An 18,954-nucleotide genomic window follows, 5' to 3' on the forward strand; every position below is an offset into this window, starting at 1 on the left:
TTTTATTCCATGTATTCTCTAAACGTATTCAAACGAAATTAAAATTTGAACTGAGGGAAGCTTTTCGTGGCATGCGCGATAAAAGTAAATGGGAAATCATCAAAACATTAATTTCTAACCTTTTAGAATTTCTTGAAATATTTAAAGGCTCTGGTGGCAGACTGCTTAAGATTTTTATTATCATTATTTTATCTCCATTTCTTCTAATTATCTTTTTATTTTTAATATTTCCAACCTGTAACGTAGCTTTGAGACTTTTCATAAAGTTGTTTATATACTTGCTGCCATCAAAATGGCGAAACAGTGCTTACTGTTATAGATTTCGAATGGCGATCGAAGATGTTGAAGCTAATTCCATTACACCCTCTAATGCCTCACAGTTTGGAGATATTTCATGGAAAACTCGCCTTTTACAAATAACGGTGATTACTTTTAGCTTGGTGTCTATGTGTTCTGTCATAGTGCTTCTCACTGAGCTAGTGTCATACGCGACAGAAATGTTTGTCTACACATTAATAGGAGTCGTTTTCAATGCTGGGAAAACACTCATGTTCTTATCACTTGCTATCCTTTTGATATTATACGCAAATAATTTATTCACGAGTGTATCCCAAAAATATTCAAATTTCAATAAAGTCATTCATGAGGAGGTAATGAGACGATCGGATGAAGAGGAAGTAAAAAGTGTTGCTCGCCTTGAGGAGAGTCAACAGCAAAATACAGCTTTTCAAGTAAACGTCAAGGCGGAATCGGAATCGAACGAGGTGCACAAAATAAACAGAGACGTTCAAGCTATTCTTGATCTCCTATCAGACTCAGCTATGGCTGGCCACGTTAAGACGGGCTCCAAAGTAAATTCTACAATAGAATTAACATCAAATGAATGTATGCAGAAGAAGACAGAATCAGCCTCAAAGTTCAGGCTTATACAAAGCAAAACAAAACACCCTAAGTGGGATTGTGCACGGGTTTTGTTATTTCTTGATAATAAGGATAACCGCTATATCCCGAGAAAGTTCTTTGAGGATGCTGTCAAAGCACAACTTCCAGGAGGTCCCGGTGAGATACTATCCAATTATTTCAAGGCGGGAGTGGAGCTAGCTATTATTTTTGCTTTCCTTACATTGGTGTTGATAACTGTTCTTGCTTTCACCGACGCCTACCATATCTCCTCGATTAATTCTGTGTTGGCCACACTAGCTGGCGGAGCTGTTCCCTGGCTACTAAAAATCGTAGTTTTTAAATCTACAGTGGATCAAAATGTTAATACTTCTAGTATGAAGTTTGAAGTAATGTTTGAAGACCTGATAAAAAATTACAAGCAGACCTGGCGAATATATGATATAGAAGCCTTGATGAAAGATCAAGAAAACATTCAAATAACTTCAAATAGCAGGGAAGCCGATCCAACGAAGACTTCGCCCGATAATTCAAGAAAAGTCGCAAAAAATGAATATTGCGGTAACTGTAATAACAGTACAGAGAGTACACCAATGCTCAATAAACAGGAACATTCCTTTACCTTATCAAACGTAGATTTTGTCATTATTACAGAAAACTGACAGATCTCATAGTGGAAAACTTAAAAAGCGAGGTTAGCCTTCAGTACACAGACAATACATCCCAAGTCAAAAAGAACTACCTATTTTTTAACCAATGTTGACTTTTGCATTATGCTAGAAGTACTGTATATTTTTTGTATCGAAATAAGATTTAGTTTGAGTGAATTTTCTATTCTTTTTTTTTCTTCTTTGACTGATGTGATATAATGAATATTCTTCTTCTGTACAAACTCTGGAAAGATGGTGATTTATTTCACTTGATTTTATCAGGGAAATGTTGTTTGATAGTGTTCAACGACTTTTGATAGATTTAAATGTTACACGGCTAACAACTGTGATATTTTCTCTTCATGCACATTTAAATGTTACACGGCTATCCTATCAACTGTGATATTTTCTCTTTATGCACATTTAAATGTTACACGGCTATCCTAACAACTGTGATATTTTCTCTTTATGCACATTTAAATGTTACACGGCTATCCTAACAACTGTGATATTTTCTCTTTATGCACATTTAAATGTTACACGGCTATCTTAATTACTTTAACGATCACTGCCATCTGATCCCTGTCCGTGTGGGTTTGAGTCTCGGGATCGGCCTTTATGTCAATATATGATTTCGAAAGAAAAAAGTTTTCTTTTAATATCATTACAAAGTGTAGAAAACATTTTAAAAATCTAACGTACATTTCATGCGAAATGATACGTATTGAGATTTTCTATATAGCAATGTGCCATGCGAAATGCAAGGACGATCGTGAAGTACAAGACACAAAACAGATTAGCAATAACAATAGTCATGTACACTCAAAACAGAACAAAATATATTTTCTGAACGACAAAGTTCTTTATGTGTGGAAACATTGGCATAGAAGGCATTGTTACTGATTCTTCGTGTTGAACAGAATTGCGACACAAAAACGGACTCCTCGGTTTAAGCAGTATAAATAATACGTTGGTTATTTCTTGACAAGGTCATTGCTGACAATGTATGTATTCATGCGAAAAGAAACTATAGTTCTTGTATTAACAACCACTGTTGTTCGTGTCTTACGTATCAACTTGTAGTACAGACCCGTTTAAAGTTGTGTTTTTTTAGGACTGTTGCAAACGGAGTGTTTCAATTCATTTCAGGAATTTTTTAATGGGTGGGGAGTGTGCGAACTTAATTGCAGTGGTTATTTAAAAAATGCTAATACATCGTCACACTTAAAACCAATAATACGTTTGACAAACTATGCATTACAGGTAAATGGAACGGGTGCAAATGCATGTACATTGAGCCTGATTCTCTAGAGATGGAGACCAAAAGAGTCAAATGACACAACATGGTGTGTCTAAATGTACTGAGAAAGAAGAAAATATGGTTTTGCATATCAATTCTGAACTCATTTGGATGGCCCGGGCTAATAACTGAGTAATTTAGTATTGCTCAAAGATTTTATTTTCACGGTTCGAATTAATTTTGGGGCATTAATTATGATATTTCAGAGAGAGAGAGAGAGAGAGATTTTAAACTATTTAGATAGCCAGTATTCACGTGTCATTAATAAACTTCTGTGTCAAAATATATACTTTGATCAGTTTAAAAACTGCATTGATACCCGATATTTGTCATGGGAATATCGACTTTTCTATCACTCGCACCGTACTATAGTCCTCCGCAATTAGTCATAGGTTTGTTTCCATATTTGAAAGAACTTATAATCATCATATGAGTACACGTACTTCTTTTCAAAATTCAGTTCTTGACACCTTTGTTGTTGATTATATATTTAAGGATTAATTTGACCTTTGCCCGTTTATTTGAATTGTTATTTTGAACTAATTGTACTGTAATTTGTGTATAATGCGTCTATCCATGTTTGGTAATGTATGTGTATCTTTATAGTCTCTATATTTTAGTTTGTCTTCCATTGCTGTATAACTGTGTTATTATAAGTATTCAATGTACATATCTGAGTTTTACTGATTGCCCATTAGAAAGGTTAGCTGATTTCTTTGTTTCAGATTACCAGCACAACCCCCTGCACTTCATTTGGCCTCAAGTATATATATATATATATATATATATATATATATATATATATATATATATATATATATATATATATATATACAGTGTGTGTGTTTGTGTGTGTGTGTGTGGTCATTACAGGCACATTGTTAATAAAATTGTTTTTTACCAAACTTTATCCATTCGTAGAAGGGGACATAATATATGTAACGGGTTTTACGTTATGACCCCATGCTTCACGGCCAGCTCGAGAGGCGCTGGATGGGGTTGGGGCAGCAAACGCATGTGGATGTATCATGGTGAGCCATGAAAATAGTTATAATGTTGTCCCTGTGGTTACCACAGTTAGAGTAGGGTGATGTTGGGTCGGGTCACTATTGGCTCCGGTGCCTGGAGTCCTAGAAATGGGTAAAATGACAACTGTTCAAATAAAATTTGTTGCAATGACGTTTTGAGATCAGACACATCGTGTATATAACAGATTTTGGATTATGACTTGTGTGTCAATCTTGGTGATGGTGATGATATGCAGTGTGGCGGGGAATGTACACTAAAACGCGAGGAGATTTGCAGTCTGTCAATTTTCTCTTTATTTCTTTTTGAAGAAAGGAAATGCCAATGAATTAGGCTAGGTTTTATGCGTTTAACATCATTTTTTTCCAGCACATGATATGCCTAATGGCGGTCGCTATATCTGGTGGAGGAAAACTCCAGAGAGAATCACCGACCCAAGTTAAACTACTGGCAAGCTTTCTCGCATATCTACATTACTTGTGCCAAGATTCGAAACATCGCGGACCGGGATGAGCCATTATCGGTAATGTCAAGCGTCTTTGACTATTAGTCCCCCACCACTTCCACATCTAACTGGGGTAAGTAGAAAAGAAAATGAAGAGGCAAAACGATACATCGGGAAAGGCTGAACAAACTCTTAGAAATCAAATTTCATGTGGCATAAATTTCCAGATGTCATAAATAGAAATAAATTTCATTTACTTTTCTAACCTGACATTAGGTACGTTAGATCGGTAGTTGAGCTGGATGCCATGCATGCACATTCAAAGGGAAATAACCTTGGGAAGTGTGGAGTTGTAATAAACATGATCCGTTACTCTCCCGTTCATATATATATATATATATATATATATATATATATATATATATATATATATATATATATATATATATATATATATAGGGGGGGGGATTTTTAGATATTTTAATTTGTGGAACTGTAACGTAAATTGGTATAATTTTATAAAGATGATGCTTGTTAGAATTTTTGTATCGTTTGATTCAAAATTGTGTGCCTTTAATAAAGTATATCAATGTTACAGCCGTATTATTGTAAAACAAATCTTCAGAAGAAATAGCTCTTATGTATTAAAACAATTCGAGTAGCAAATATATTACATACACGAGGCAACGATTTACACCAGTATTCTCAGCCACTGACGTAAGAAGGAAACTAGTTCAGAATCGGAGTTGTGCACTGTAAGCAATTTTGACTAGGCAAATTATGTTTGGAATCGGAATGCAAAATCAAGGGCTCTTCGTGGTTCTTCGAAGCACGAACAAGAATACATAATAAGAACTACCATATAAACACTCCGCTCTCGATAGCCTGGTTCGAAATGCTGAGCTGGTGACTTCCTTTTTCCAGATAAGAAAAATGTAGTCAGTCTTAGTTTAAAGATTTCTCCTGGGTGTATAATACATTGAGAAGAATCATATATGTATTTAAGAATTATTCCAATAACTTTTAAAGAGCCTGTAATATGTTATTAATATCCAATATTAATTTTTAAATAAAGTGTCTTGGATTGTTTTAATTTGTTTAGAATTTGTGTTCATAATATTAAGACCATTTTTTGTAGAAATTAGTTTGCTACCAACTTCATGCTACACAATTAATTTATAAACAAAATACCTTTTAAATTACAGAAAATAATATTTTTGGTTTTAGAACAAACATTCGAGTAAACGCTTTCGATTGAAAATAACTTCGGCATTAGTTTGTAATAATTTCTTCTTAGTCATTTTTTCATTATTGGTAATCAATTAGGCAATTAATTCCAAAATATATAAGTTACAGAATGTGTGAAGTTGGTTAGCTTTAGATAAATACAACAATATCTTAAAGAATAAGCTGACTTGTGTGTAATTTTTCTATATCGAGTGAAGTTTAATTTGAATAAAGAATTGCTGTGCTGCAGATTTAGGTACGGACTTCCTTTTTCCTTTTAGATCCCAGTACTTGTTCGCTAATACAAGCGATGAACCACCTACATAGCAAGAGTAACACCGCCTGCAAAAAGAGGCCAGAATGTTCTTGATCGATCGGTCGAACGATCGATCTGAGAGTTGTCCCATCAATAAATTGGGCATGAAGAAAGAACAGTAGTAAATGGGGATACCGTAGGGACTAGGGGACTTATCATTAAAAACATGGGTTTTGTACCGTAGGGACTATAGGAACAAATCCGTTGTACTATAGGGACAACATAATGTTATTTTCCCATAGTCCCTAGAGTACAAATAACTTTACAACGAACATCATAGGCATTATAGGGACAAGGAAATTGAACATGGGGGGAGGGGGGAAATAACATTAGTTTCCCATTGTGGCTCTACAGTCCCAAGGGAATGGAACATGGATGGGTTTGTATAGGGACAATGGAAATGTAACATAGGAATACAGGACCGGTACTTGGGGAACAATGGGACTGTAACATGATGGGTTTGTCTAGGAACAATGGGACTTTAACATGGGTGGGACTATAGAGAGACAAAAGGTATTAGGACTGTCTAGGGACAATGGTAAAATTCACACTAGAAACAAAACAAACTCTTGCTTTACTATTCACAAACCCCTAACCAGGGTGTATTGCCTATGTTAAATTTCCCCTTGTCGCCAGGGACTGTCTAGCGACAATGGGAATTTAACATGGGAATTTGAACAGGGATGGGTCTGTATAGCGACAAGGGAAAATGAACATGGGAATATATCTTGGGTTTGTATAGCGTCAAGGGAAAATGAACATGGGAGATGGAAATAACACAGACAAGAGACAAACACTGAGTTGACAAGCCAAATCTAACCCCAAGCTCTATTATCCACACAGAAGGGGAAGGTTAAATAACCACACACTCTACTATCCACACAAACGTACGTGAGGGCATACAAAATTCAATCATATACTATCAACACAAACGTACGTGAAGGCATACAAAACCCAATCATATACTTTTCACACACGCTACGCTGACAAGCTAAAAACATAACCACAATCTATGGGCAGGGTTATACAGTGCAATGTCACTCGCGTCATTCTTCAACATTGTTACAGTTTTTTTCCGAAAAAGCCTTGTGTTTGTTTCCTTTCTTGAAAAAACGGTAGATCTAAGGTTAGAATTTTTCCGTGACACATTGCAGTGCCAAAATAAAGAGAAAGCTACGATACCTGAATTGTACAAGCTCGTCCACTCTAGATTTTATTTCATCCACCGATTTACTGATTTACAATTTGTAAGGATGTAAGTGTTTCAAAAAAAAAAAAAAAAAAATTACATGACAAACGGAACATTTCACAGAAATAGGGTGACTACTGGTCGCAATTTTGGAGAGGTATCTTCACACGGGAACAGATACCTTTAAGATTTCAAACAACACTACTATGACGGAGAGAGAGAGAGAGAGAGAGAGAGAGAGAGATTTCAAACAACACTACTATGACGGAGAGAGAGAGAGAGAGTTATTCCTACTGTAGAACATATCAAGACACTTACGTTTGTTTTTACAGTCTATTTTCGTGAAGAAAGATTCAAAGAAACACTCATTCCACTCAGATAATCACAGCCATAGAAAAATTTCACCATTATTAAATATCACCAGAGTGAACTGCAGATTTAGGCAACTACAATTCCCTCCTTTTTTGATAACGTGGATGTAAAGTTCTCACAGAATAGTTCATCCAAAATATGCTGTGATGTATTTGACTATAAAACTGATACAATTTCTGCGGGATCGCCCAGGGTACGATTGTTCTTGCGTTAGTTTTACTTTTTTAATTATTTTATTAATCGACTAGCAGTGAGACACGACTTATCTCGACACTGTGTGAAGAGATAATGAAGTCAATTCGTAGTGAACGCGGTCAGAAAATAAGTCTAGCCAATGAAATCGTTTATGATGAGCGATGCATTGTTTTGTTCGAAGTTAGTGTGGCAAAATAATGCCTACGCTCTTGCATTGTTACCATTGCAGTGCAGACAGACTGAATATGAATTTGAATCGATCTGTTGGGTATTGTACCATTTCTTCTAGCCGTATCAACTACTGAAAGGTCACAGTACTGGTACACTTTTCTGAAATTGTCAATTTCTTTTTACCTCACTTAAACATTTTGACATACACACTCACATAGGTGGAGTCAGAAGTGTACTGAGTGGCATGGTTTTTTTTTTTAAATTGTGAATCTGGGGTTTTTATGAAGTAAATAAACTAAAGTATAGTGAACCTCAAGGATAGCTGTCTGTCTCTTGATGCGTGCATTTACTTCAGAAGAAATAGGACTTCTAAAATAACAAAGATATACGGCAAGCATGATTAGAATGAACACATCGGCAGCTAACTGTAGGAACAAAGGGGGTGTTTTGCTTCACGTCCGTGTAACTTAGAGTTTCAAACCTCTTTCAAGACAAACTTGTATCCTTTTGTAGGGCTTGAAATAAAAAACTGAACAAACGTAAGCACTTTGCTCTAGATATTTCCTTTTGCAACAACAGATCGAGTCGGAACGCTAAATTAGTGACATGGGAGGGATAGAGAGAAGTCAAAGAGCATGAATCATGATACCCATAGCAAAACAAACGACAAAGGCATTTGTTTTCAAAACACAACATTTTTATTCAAATCACTTAACACTAACAATTCACAATTTTTTTTCAACAATAATCATTCAATTTAACAATAAACATTTTTTTCAACAATAATCATTCAATTCAATAACAAACATTTTTTCACACTCTTTTAGGTAGACAACATTGTGAATGAAATTGAGATTTCCACTGTTGCAAGTCATTGAGTCATGGATGGACACTACGTTTCCTAGATGAAGACAACAAAATAAGCATACTAGTCACAAAATCAACGATTTACTTTCTCATCGTTTCTAGAAAAATCACGATCAAAATAAGTCACTAAATGTTCTTTTGCTGATAATAAGTGATCAATTTCGATCTCGACTTTCTCTTTGAATTTGTCAAAGAGGGCTTTGATGTAATGGATTTCTTGAGTCGTTAATGGAGGACAGAAATGTTCACGCAAGTCTTTATACCACCAACGTAACACGTCTTTTTTAAACAGGCTCCAAGCTTCGTCCAGATATTCGTTGAATTTTTCTTCTTGACTGATGTTTTGACATCCATAGTAATCATGCTTCATCCATATCGTAATTGTGTCTGCCAGGTATGTAGCACAGTAGGAGACCAATTGCTGTTCTTGTTCTGGACATCTCGACTTGATCACGATGTCCTTTTCGTCTTTGTCTTGGGATTCTCCTTCCACGGTCTCCTCATATTCCATCTTCAAAGCTTCTCCACTAGGTAAAGAGGGAGAACAGTCTTCCATGCTTCTAATAGTCTAGAATGACTTCTATCAAACTGTTGATTTCTAGGGTATTGTCAAATTCGGCATACAGGAGGACGTTCACTGTATGATCTGGAGGTGGATTTGCAAACTGAAGTTCCACACGAATCTGCCGGATTTTATAGGGTGGAAATGTCCCTCTTCGCTGCCTTGGTCTGGAGTGAAATCAAAAGCCCACAAAGCATAGCTTCCTGCATAATCCTCGTACGTAATACCGTGACTGGTGTTGGTTCCTAACTGACCAGTGGCTTCGTACAGGGACAAGTACGATCTAAAATAATTCCTGTCACCAAACTTAGGTTCGAAGGGTCTGGTACACAAGGTCTTGCCATCGCGACTGACTTCGATTTTGGCTACGTTGTAATGTTGAAACTGGAAAGGGTTTTCGTTGTGAAGTCCATTGAAGGCTGAATTCTTGACGATACCAACGATCAAACGTTTGGGTAATTGTCCTTGGAAGAGATGATCTTCGATCATGGATCGCTGTCCAGCAGGAATAGTGAACGTTTTCACTTCCACTCTTCGTATCGGATACTTGGCGGTGGTTCTGCTCAAAGTGTGACTGATGTCGTTTCCAACTTTGGGTAACACTTCCACACGACGTACGTAGAGCCTGGCTTCTTGGATGATAGTTTTGTATTCGTTGGCATGGGCCATCAAATGGAAAGCGGCACTGCTACGATTCAGTCTCAGGCGGACATCCACTCCGTTTAGCAAATACTTTTCTTGTAACCACATGTCCAAATGCAAACGATCCATCAGTTCTAAACTTCGCCCTTGCAGAATTTTCTTACGACGGTCATTAAACCCCACATTGTGAGGATCGTCATCTGCTGTCAGGACTGTGTCGTTAAACGTGTTCTCACCCGCTGTGTCAGGTTTCCATACCACGCAAGCATCCAGATGAGTATTCTTGACTTCTTTTCCGCACGTCAAGAGATTTTCCAGGTAGGCTCGATAAGGGTAAGTATCCATGCTGCTGGTGACCAGTTTGTTATTCAAGTACAAGTCCACTTCGCTGAACAAGGAATGCATGAAATTGTTGACGGGAGCTACTCTAGCATCGGCTCCTGGATTGGTGTTGTCCGTTTTGATCACTTTGACTTTCAAGTACAGGTAACTGCTATTCAGATCGATGTAATCTTCGGGTTGACCTTTGATATCAAACTCAATGGGAGCTGATTCCGTCAAAGAGGAGACGGGTTGAAATTCGACCCACTGGGATTCTTGCATCGTCATCATGGTAGGGGGATGGCAAAGAGATCTAGTTCCGACTTGGAACAGGCACAAGACTCTCGGTACATCATTTTTCTGTGTCTCAATAATTTTTAGTAATCAAAAACGTCTAAGTCTCGAACGGTTCTTCTTTTCTTTGTCTTTCTATCTTTAGAAGTGTGAAGACTGGTGAAGGGGTGTTTTCTTCGTCGCCTTTTTCTGCCTTGTCCTTGCTTTGGAGTCAGAGAAGCGGGAATGCCTGAATCGGTAGCGTTCAGGGCATTTATAGGTGTTTCTCGTCGACCCCAAATGTCTTTGCCCGTTTGCAGCAAGACATTTTTGCCTGCCCTCAAGAAGGCTTCTTTAGGGTTTTGTTTGTCGATGATGACATTTTGGAGAAATTCTTTGCCTTGCGTCAGTGCGGCATCTTTCAAGGCGTGCAATCCTCGTGTCACCATCGGTTTCAAGACGGGAGCCACCGAACGAAAGGCCGATTTTAACATATCTCCTAAACCGTGTCCTCGCTGTCGAGCAACCCCTCGGTACACTGGATACATGACTTACGAGTCGTGAGAGAACCGTTTTCGAAAATGAAGTTTCACCGTGACTTTTCCTTTGGTGAATGGAATATTTTGTCCCAGATCTCCTTTTATAGCAATGTTGACAGTGTCCAAATACGACTTACTGACGGGCAAATAATGAGGATGTACAAATTCGCGGTGAACGTGATAAGTGTTTCCACCTTCCTCGTCAGCGATCGTGGCAGAATCCACTTTGAAAGGAATGACACGCAGTAACGGTGCGGAGGTGTGTCCCACCACATTGTACTCCACCACATCGGAGTACACAAAGATCAAATTCAGTCCTTGGTTCATTTCTACCGGGGAACGAAATAACTTGCTAAAAGAATCGTTGTCGGAAATGACTGCTAGCTCACCTTTTTGCTCAAATTTCTTTCTCATCTCCATGTCCCCACCCAACATGCCAAACAATTCAGGACAAAATAAAATAGACATCGTTTTACCTCCCTCAGATTTCACCAGGAAGCGACGAGCTACTTTGTGGTACTCCAGGGTGACGCTTTTTCTGACACTCTCCAAAGCTTTAAGAAACACGCCATTAAACCTGGAGGCTATGGTGCTGACCAAATGATGACCACTAAAATAATAGCCTGGGGGAACGAACAAGTGGTAGGTCCACTTTTGAGTTTTGACATCATAGGTTTTATTGTCATATTTGACATGGGTATTCAAGTATTTTTACATTTGCTCGTCATGAACTTCCACCGTAAAAAAAATTTTTGATTGGGAAGGACATTGAGGACTTGGGTCGGGTGAATGATTTCTACTAAAGCCACTTCCCAATGGGCTTCGTGATCTAATTGGATGGCCTGAGGTAATTTGGCCGTGTAACAGCACAAAGTGTTGTTGGGAAACACCTCCACAGAACTGTCACTGGGTAAGGTTAAGTAAAATTGGTTAGGGTGACTCATAATTCCAGAGTTCTGTGACTGTCCGAGGGGTTACTGGAAGTCAGAGGAGTGTCTCCGCCCAAAATGGGGTTATTGTTGTTGTTGGAGTGGTGACTGGCACTAGCACTGGGCACAAGGTTCCCGTTGTTCCCGTTCGAGGAGAATTTCAGGGAGGGATTGGGAAGCAGGTAACCGATGCAGCTGCTCAATAAAATGGTCCACAATTGTTTGTCTCCTTGTTGCAAACTCAAATTGGCAATGGCTGCACCGATGACACAATACACCACGAAGATTTGGCAGAAAAAGACGATTTGCGTTTTAGGCACACGTTCTCCACACCACACCCATAAGGATTGTTTTTGTAAATCTTGCAGAGAAGAACTGGGTGAAGGAGTGGTCGACGTAGCTGCGTCTGTGTGAAAGGGCATGATGGTCACTTCTTTTTATAGTCGATGACTTGCGAAGCGTCGATCCAAGAATCAAAACTGGGTGGATATCCTTTCCAACGTACTTTGACTTCTTTGACACGTCGTTTGCCCACTTTACGGGTTCTGCGTTCGAGAATGCTTTCGATGTCGTACACGTCGTCTTCTTTTTTGGTGACACGTTGTAACTCGGGTAAGTAAAACGTTCCTTTGAGCACTTCTCCGTTCATGTCTTCCAATTTATAGACGGTAGGGTGACGGCCATGCACTCGTCCAGTGACACGAAACAATTCGGTCGTCCAGTTAGGTAAGTAACCTTTGTCGAAAGTGCGTTTGGTTTTGCCAATGCGCACCCAATCTCCTACGGCCAACTCTCCACTTTTCTTGGGGACAGCCCTCGCCGGGGACGTACCAAACAGGCGCTCAAACACCAACACTTCGTTCTCGGGAGTCACTTCTTGCGGGGCACGTCTGATGCTTCGATGGTAAGATTGGTTGTACGCTTGCACCAGGTGCGGTAAGATGTCGATGTACTTCAGAGTGTGGTGATGCGTAAAATATTTCCACATGCGTTCTTTCAAAGTGCGTTGAAAACGTTCCACGATGCTAGCTTTGGTTTCGGGATTCTCGGTGGTAAAAAAATGAATGTTACGTTTCTTCAATTCTTTTTGGAAAGCTTGGTTCAGAAATTCGGTACCTTTGACCGTTTGCCATCGAAGAGGGTGACGACCACTTTGTTTCAACACTCGTTGCAGGGCTCGCACTAACTCGCTGCTCGATTTGGAAGTCAAGGGTACGACCCAGGCAAATTTGGAAAAGACGTCGATGACACAAAACAAATATTTGTAGCCACGATTGTAGCTGGCCAAATGAGAGACATCGGCTAAATCGGCTTGCCATTAATGATCGATGCCTTCCACTCGGGTGCGACTTCTGGCAAACTTGCGTCGAATGGGTTTGTGTACAGTGTAGGTAGCTTGTTCTTGTAACCATCGTTGCACTTGACGTAAACGGAGACTTTTCAGTCACATTTTGGCAGCACGATACAATTTTTGAACTCCTGCGTAACCTGCAGGATGCGAGGGATCGTAGTAAATGCTGGCTAACACCTTCTCCATTTTTTTTTTTTTTGGTGTGTTAATAAGTCACTCACTCTTCGGTGATGCTACTTTGGGTGGGACGAAAGGGTGGTTTAGAAACGGATTTACGTGTCCGATGGGCTACGGGAGTAGAAGTCGAAGGTAGTGGTGGTGGAGGTGGCAATGGAATGGCTTTGGTCTTCTTTTCTTTTTTCACTTCTGGCTTCCCTTCTTTCTTTTTCACTTCTATCGAAGGAGGAGTGGACATCATCTTTTTTACCCAAGCTTTCATTTCTTCTCGTTGGGGTGTGGGGGACGGGGTCATCAAGGATGCTGCAATCTTACTTGAAATGGGTGCTGCTGACGGTGTTTGAAACACTTCTCGCATCTCTTCTTCCTCAGGTCTTCGTGGGGCAGCATCTCTGGTGACCTCTGGGGATGGTAGTAGTGGTGGTGGTGGTGGTAGTGATGATCGTGCTGGACTTTTCATCAAGGTCTTAAAATATTTCAGAGTGGGTAGAGCTGTTTCGTCTAAAGCTTTTTGGTGAAAGAGTTGCAGTCGTTGCAAGAGTTGACCATACTTTTGCGATTTTTCTGTTTCGGACAAATCGTGGCGATCCATTAACGACTGCAATTCGTGTTGTAACTGGGACATCTCGCTCAAATGGGGATTGGGAGGTAAATGCGGGGTGTGTTGTTCTTGCCAACGATGGTATTCCATCCATCGTTTGTAAGGCACTAAAGCTAGTTTTCGTCCTTCCATTTGATGTCAAGGATCAATTCTGAGATCTTGGGACTTCAGAGGTCCTTTTTATCTTGCTCCCACCAGTCCTCCCAACATGGTTCCCAAGATTCCTTTCAGCAATGGGCCTAACAAGAGGGGTAAAATGCCTCCACGTTGGACCAACATCTTCTTCTTTTGTCTAATGGGAATTTTCTTTTGAACCATTTGGCGAAGAACGTGACGATGTTTGCCTAAGCATTGTTTCTGGTGTTTGGACAAAGGGATCGTGCCTTTCAGGACGTTCAAACAACATTCGCACACGATATCGATGACCTCTTTGGAGGCTGATTGAATGAGTTTTTTTCGTAGGAGTGGAGAAGCTTTGGACAGGACAGACAACATGTCCCCATGTTTGACTAAACGAGGAGGTAGTCCTTTCCTTTTCTTTCCTTGGGGTTTAGAAGAGGGATGTTTTCTGGGGGGTGATATCTTTGGTTCTTCAGGAGCACAAAAACACTGATACCCAGGCTTTGTCTCAGGTCATTTTTATACTGGAACGCGTCTCCACTGATTGTCTTGACTTCGTATCAACTTGAGGACAGGCATTACACGTCGTGGAGGGGTTCGCAACGGACTAAATCGAGTCAGTTCTGGCTTGGACAAATCCAGTAAACTCTGTAACATGCCCGATCTCTCTTGGACTTTGATTTTGGGAGCAGGTACTTTGTGAGCAGCGGCCACTGGCACTAAGGAAGAGGAGGAGGGTGTCACCCCTGGAGGAGAAGTTCTTGGAGACACGGGCTTCCGTGGTGTCATCAACGGAGAAATGGATGAACCTGAGGCTACCGGAGACGCGGTCGCCGCCATTGCAGGTCGTGGTTTGCGAATGTATGGTTGCGTCCTAGCTGAAGTGCCTCTCTTGCGTGTTTTCTGTGGGCTTTTCTTTTTCTGGGGTGGTGACCTGGTCTTGACACCGTGGCTCTTTTTCTTCTTGGGGCTTCGTTTGGCTTTTTTCTTGGGGAGAACTTTGGGATCATTAGGATCCCATCTTAAGAGGGAGCGAATGATGACCCCACCTAGAGTACCGCTCCCTCCAGGTTTCAAAATGATTTGCTTTTTGGTTGGCGTGTCGATGCGGGGATCGGCCATTTGGGTCAAAGCGACTTTGTTTCTATCAAAAAAGCGTTTGGTTTGATGAGGAATCTGAATGATCCCTTGTAGTAATTGACGTGCTGTCACCGTGAACCATCGTAAGACTTCTTTGAGACTGGCTTCTAAGACACGAGCACGTATTTGTGGATTTTTTTCTCGACTGATGCCATACAAGGCACGAATCAATTTGACGGGAAGATGAGACTGAAGGGACATCATGTTGACGCTGTGTGAGACTGACAAAAAGTGTCTGAGGGCTTTATAGATTTTTTTTGAGTGAAGTTAAGTCGAGGACGGGGACGTGTAGAGAACCGGCCCTCCGTCTTGACACCAGTGGTGAAACAAATGGGTACGAAATCGCAAGTCATCGGGGGTAGTGGGTTTCAAATCGACGAGTAAATAGGCATGTGGAGTTTGAGTGGCATCGTCGTACGCCTGAGTGAGCGAAGGCGTTCCTAACTGTTTGACTAAGACTTACACTTGCGATTTATCTCGAGGGCTTTTAAACAAGACCACGTAATGAGCATTGAGACTGATGGTATGATGGGCTTTACTTTGTTGAAACAAATTTTGAGTGATGTAAACGACACTGGCATTACGGTGATGCCCTTTGCGCGTAAACCACAGTTTAATTTCTTCTTCGTCTTCTCCTAACATGTCGTCGAAAATGACCAAATGGGTTTGACGGGAGTCAGAGACGATTCCGTCGTCTTCTTTAGGAATGCCTTCCACAAACACGATGGAATCACCTTGACTTTTTCGCAAGAGACTGTACGCCGATTGCCACTCTTTGTAACACCACACGATGCGTTGAGGTGGTCAAACGATCAAATGATGTTTATGTTCGATCAAACGTTCGACGAATTCGGTTTTGCCTGAACCGCTAGGTCCAGCAATGAGCATGTTAAAGGGATGGCGAAGATACAAAGCCTTCCAACTGGCACAATCTAAGTGTTCGTCGATGACTTTGAAAGTGGAGGAAGAGGGAGCAGAGACAGCAGAGGTAGCCATAGTGTCAGGAATGTCACTTGTGACACAAAAACAGACAAGACAAGAGTTTATATACTTTTTCAGGACACGTTTATTGAGGTTTCAAAAATAAACACGAAAGACTAAAATACATCAAAGTCAAATAGTTATGTACAACGATAAAAGGCACATGAAAACGATCAAAGTGAAATAGAAACAAGTCTGTCCTCCCGAAAGGATCTTTTGGGAATGTAAACGACAGTCCTGTCCTGAAGGGAATGGTTGTCCTCGGTAACGGGTTCTTCTGACACTTGACCATTTACTATTGACCTTGCATATGATTCCTTTTGATATACTGTCCGATATCGATGTGACCGTAAGGCAAAGTAAAGTGGTTGGGAAGACGCACTCGCTTCTGGTACACGATTTGATAGACTTTTTCCAAGGGTCGACTAAGGATGTGGTGAGTGGGTAAACGTACAATCTTGTTCGGTTGATGGGTGGTCACTTTAAAATTTTCATCCTCTCCAGACTGCAAGGCTTTTTTCAATACGCCAAAGTTCACCACTCGACTGGTACGATAATTCAGAGTCAATCCTTTCACTTTACACTTCGTGTACACTTCTCCTTGTTTGTCACGGTATTCGTAGCCGTAATTTTTAGGACCGCCACTCGCGAAACTTAGAATCTATTCATCAGGATGTTCGTCTGTCCAGGCTCCTAATCGGTCTCCTTCGATGTTAGGGTGTTGCTGACCCGGGCGGTGGATGTAGATGCAACTGTCCGTGTCAAAGTACAGGACGCGATCCCCTAACAGTTCTAAAGCTTCGTACAATTTTAAGCGAGCATGGGCTGTCACGTAAGCCGCAATGATGACATTTCCAAATGAATCGTCTTGTACAAAGTTCAGATCTTCTTCGTAATTGACTAAGATCAAATCCTTACGAACGACGTCCACGTCTTTGATGAATTTCGTTATGTCGTGAATCATCTGGAAGTAGCGGGAAGGTTCTGTCAAATATTCCGTCTTGGGTAAACACGGTCGTTGTGCCATTTTACCCCACAAGCAATTTAACATCACTTTGGCAAACGATCGCCTGCCTTCATTTTTCTCGATGTGGTCTAAAGGGATGCCTTCTTGTTCCCAGTATTTCTCTTTGAATTTTATTTGGTCTTCGGGAGTGTGACACCAGGAAGGATAGCCGCTGGCTTCTTGCTTCAGTTTCAAAAAGGCATCCACGTAGTCGGCGAAAATGCCTTTCTGAGTGGGGTCACCCTTGTCGTATTGTTGTGTCTTGGGAAAGTGGCAAATTTCGTACACTTCTAACAGTTGGTATCCCATGTCCAGAGCTTTGAACAATTCTACGCTGACCCAGGTTCCCGTCAAGGCTCGTTCTTCCTGGGTGTGATGACAAGGTTGGTCTTGGTTGCACGTTTCGGCACATGTACGACACAAAGAAAACATCAGTTTGTCTTGGCAATGGTGAGGTAAGACGGGATGGTACAAGTCCGTGGGAGGCAAAATTTTGCACTTTGATCAAGCCTTAGTATTGTCGAATGTTGGCCAGGTCGATGTGTTCCGTCTACAATTGCGTGTGCCCTGCAGGAAAGTGACAATATTTGCACACGTAGGGATACAGCGAACACACGTCCAAGTATTTGATTTCTTCTCCTTTCTCTTCGTCGACTTGGTACATCAAACAGATGGCATTGGTCCTTCCTCCGTACAAACTATCCCTCGGGTTCAGGGGGTCCATCAGCTTGTAACTTTCCACGACACGTTTAAACTCGGGATCGGTTTTCAAACGGCGATCGTATTCGTGTTCCCACATTTCCAACACTTGGTATCCTTGCTGTTCTAACTTTAGGCGTCGCTGACAAGTGTCCTGGTACAAGTCTTCCATGATTCGTTGTAAAAACTGATTTTTTAGTGCCACGGTCAGGGTAACAGACGGGACATCCGTGAAATAAGCAACCGTTAAACTCGTACACGATCTTGGGGTTTTCTAAGTCCCAGCCATCCACGGAACAATTTCCGATGGTCTTTTCGCCTCCTCCGTTGCGGGCATGTTGAATCCATTTGTCTTCTTTATCGCACAAGTAATGTAACCACCGTAGGGCTTTGGCCGAGTATTAACGTTTGACATAGTTGGTCGTTTGAGGACTGATGACAGCAACGGTGTTTTCAGGTATGAATCGTTGCCGGTATACTAAGGAACACGCTTTGGCAATGGTGCAAGCTTCTTTCAAAGGATCGGCCCCTCCGTGTTCCATGAACAGTTCTCGAAATTTTCCACAGCAACGCCGTAAAATGTCCACGTCGGAACGACAATACTTTAACATTTCTTCCTGAAAGTCAAAAGGGTCGGAGGCGTGAGCCTGATACCAAGCGTAGAAAGCTTCTCGTTGTTCGGTATGCATGTTGTCGGGGTCGTAATAGTGAGCCTTAGGCAAATGGGGTAGAACGGCGTGTTGATTGGCTTTGGTATTGAAAAAGTGTGGAAAGTACCCTTTAGCCATTTCTGTCATTCCAAACGTTTTAGGCATTCGACTCAAAGGCATGGCCAAATAGCTCATCGAATCTTTAAACTGTACTTGTCCCACTTGCATGAAAATGATTTTGGCTCCGTTCAAAGTGACTTTAGGACGTTCGGTGCCATGTTCTGTATAGTATCTGAGAAGAAACT

The 18,954-nt window shown here is 40.8% G+C and overlaps 1 protein-coding gene across 1 annotated transcript; it reads left to right on the forward strand.

Annotated features, from left to right (window-relative positions):
• Nucleotides 1-265: 265 nt before the first annotated feature.
• LOC149797950 (uncharacterized) lies at nt 266-1,650 on the forward strand. The gene has a single exon (XM_089960506.1). The coding sequence runs from the start codon at nt 327-329 to the stop codon at nt 1,560-1,562; it is 1,236 nt and encodes a 411-aa protein (XP_089816632.1). The 5' UTR covers nt 266-326; the 3' UTR covers nt 1,563-1,650.
• The last annotated feature ends 17,304 nt before the right edge of the window (nt 1,651-18,954 follow it).

Source organism: Sinohyriopsis cumingii, chromosome 6 (assembly GCF_028554795.1).
Source record: "Sinohyriopsis cumingii isolate HCF-2022 chromosome 6, ASM2855479v2, whole genome shotgun sequence".
Classification (NCBI taxonomy): domain Eukaryota; kingdom Metazoa; phylum Mollusca; class Bivalvia; order Unionida; family Unionidae; genus Sinohyriopsis; species Sinohyriopsis cumingii.

Excerpts from the sequence above, each read along its gene's own strand:
- LOC149797950 (XM_089960506.1), top strand. The coding sequence starts at position 327 with ATGGCGATCGAAGATGTTGAAGCTAATTCCATTACACCCTCTAATGCC.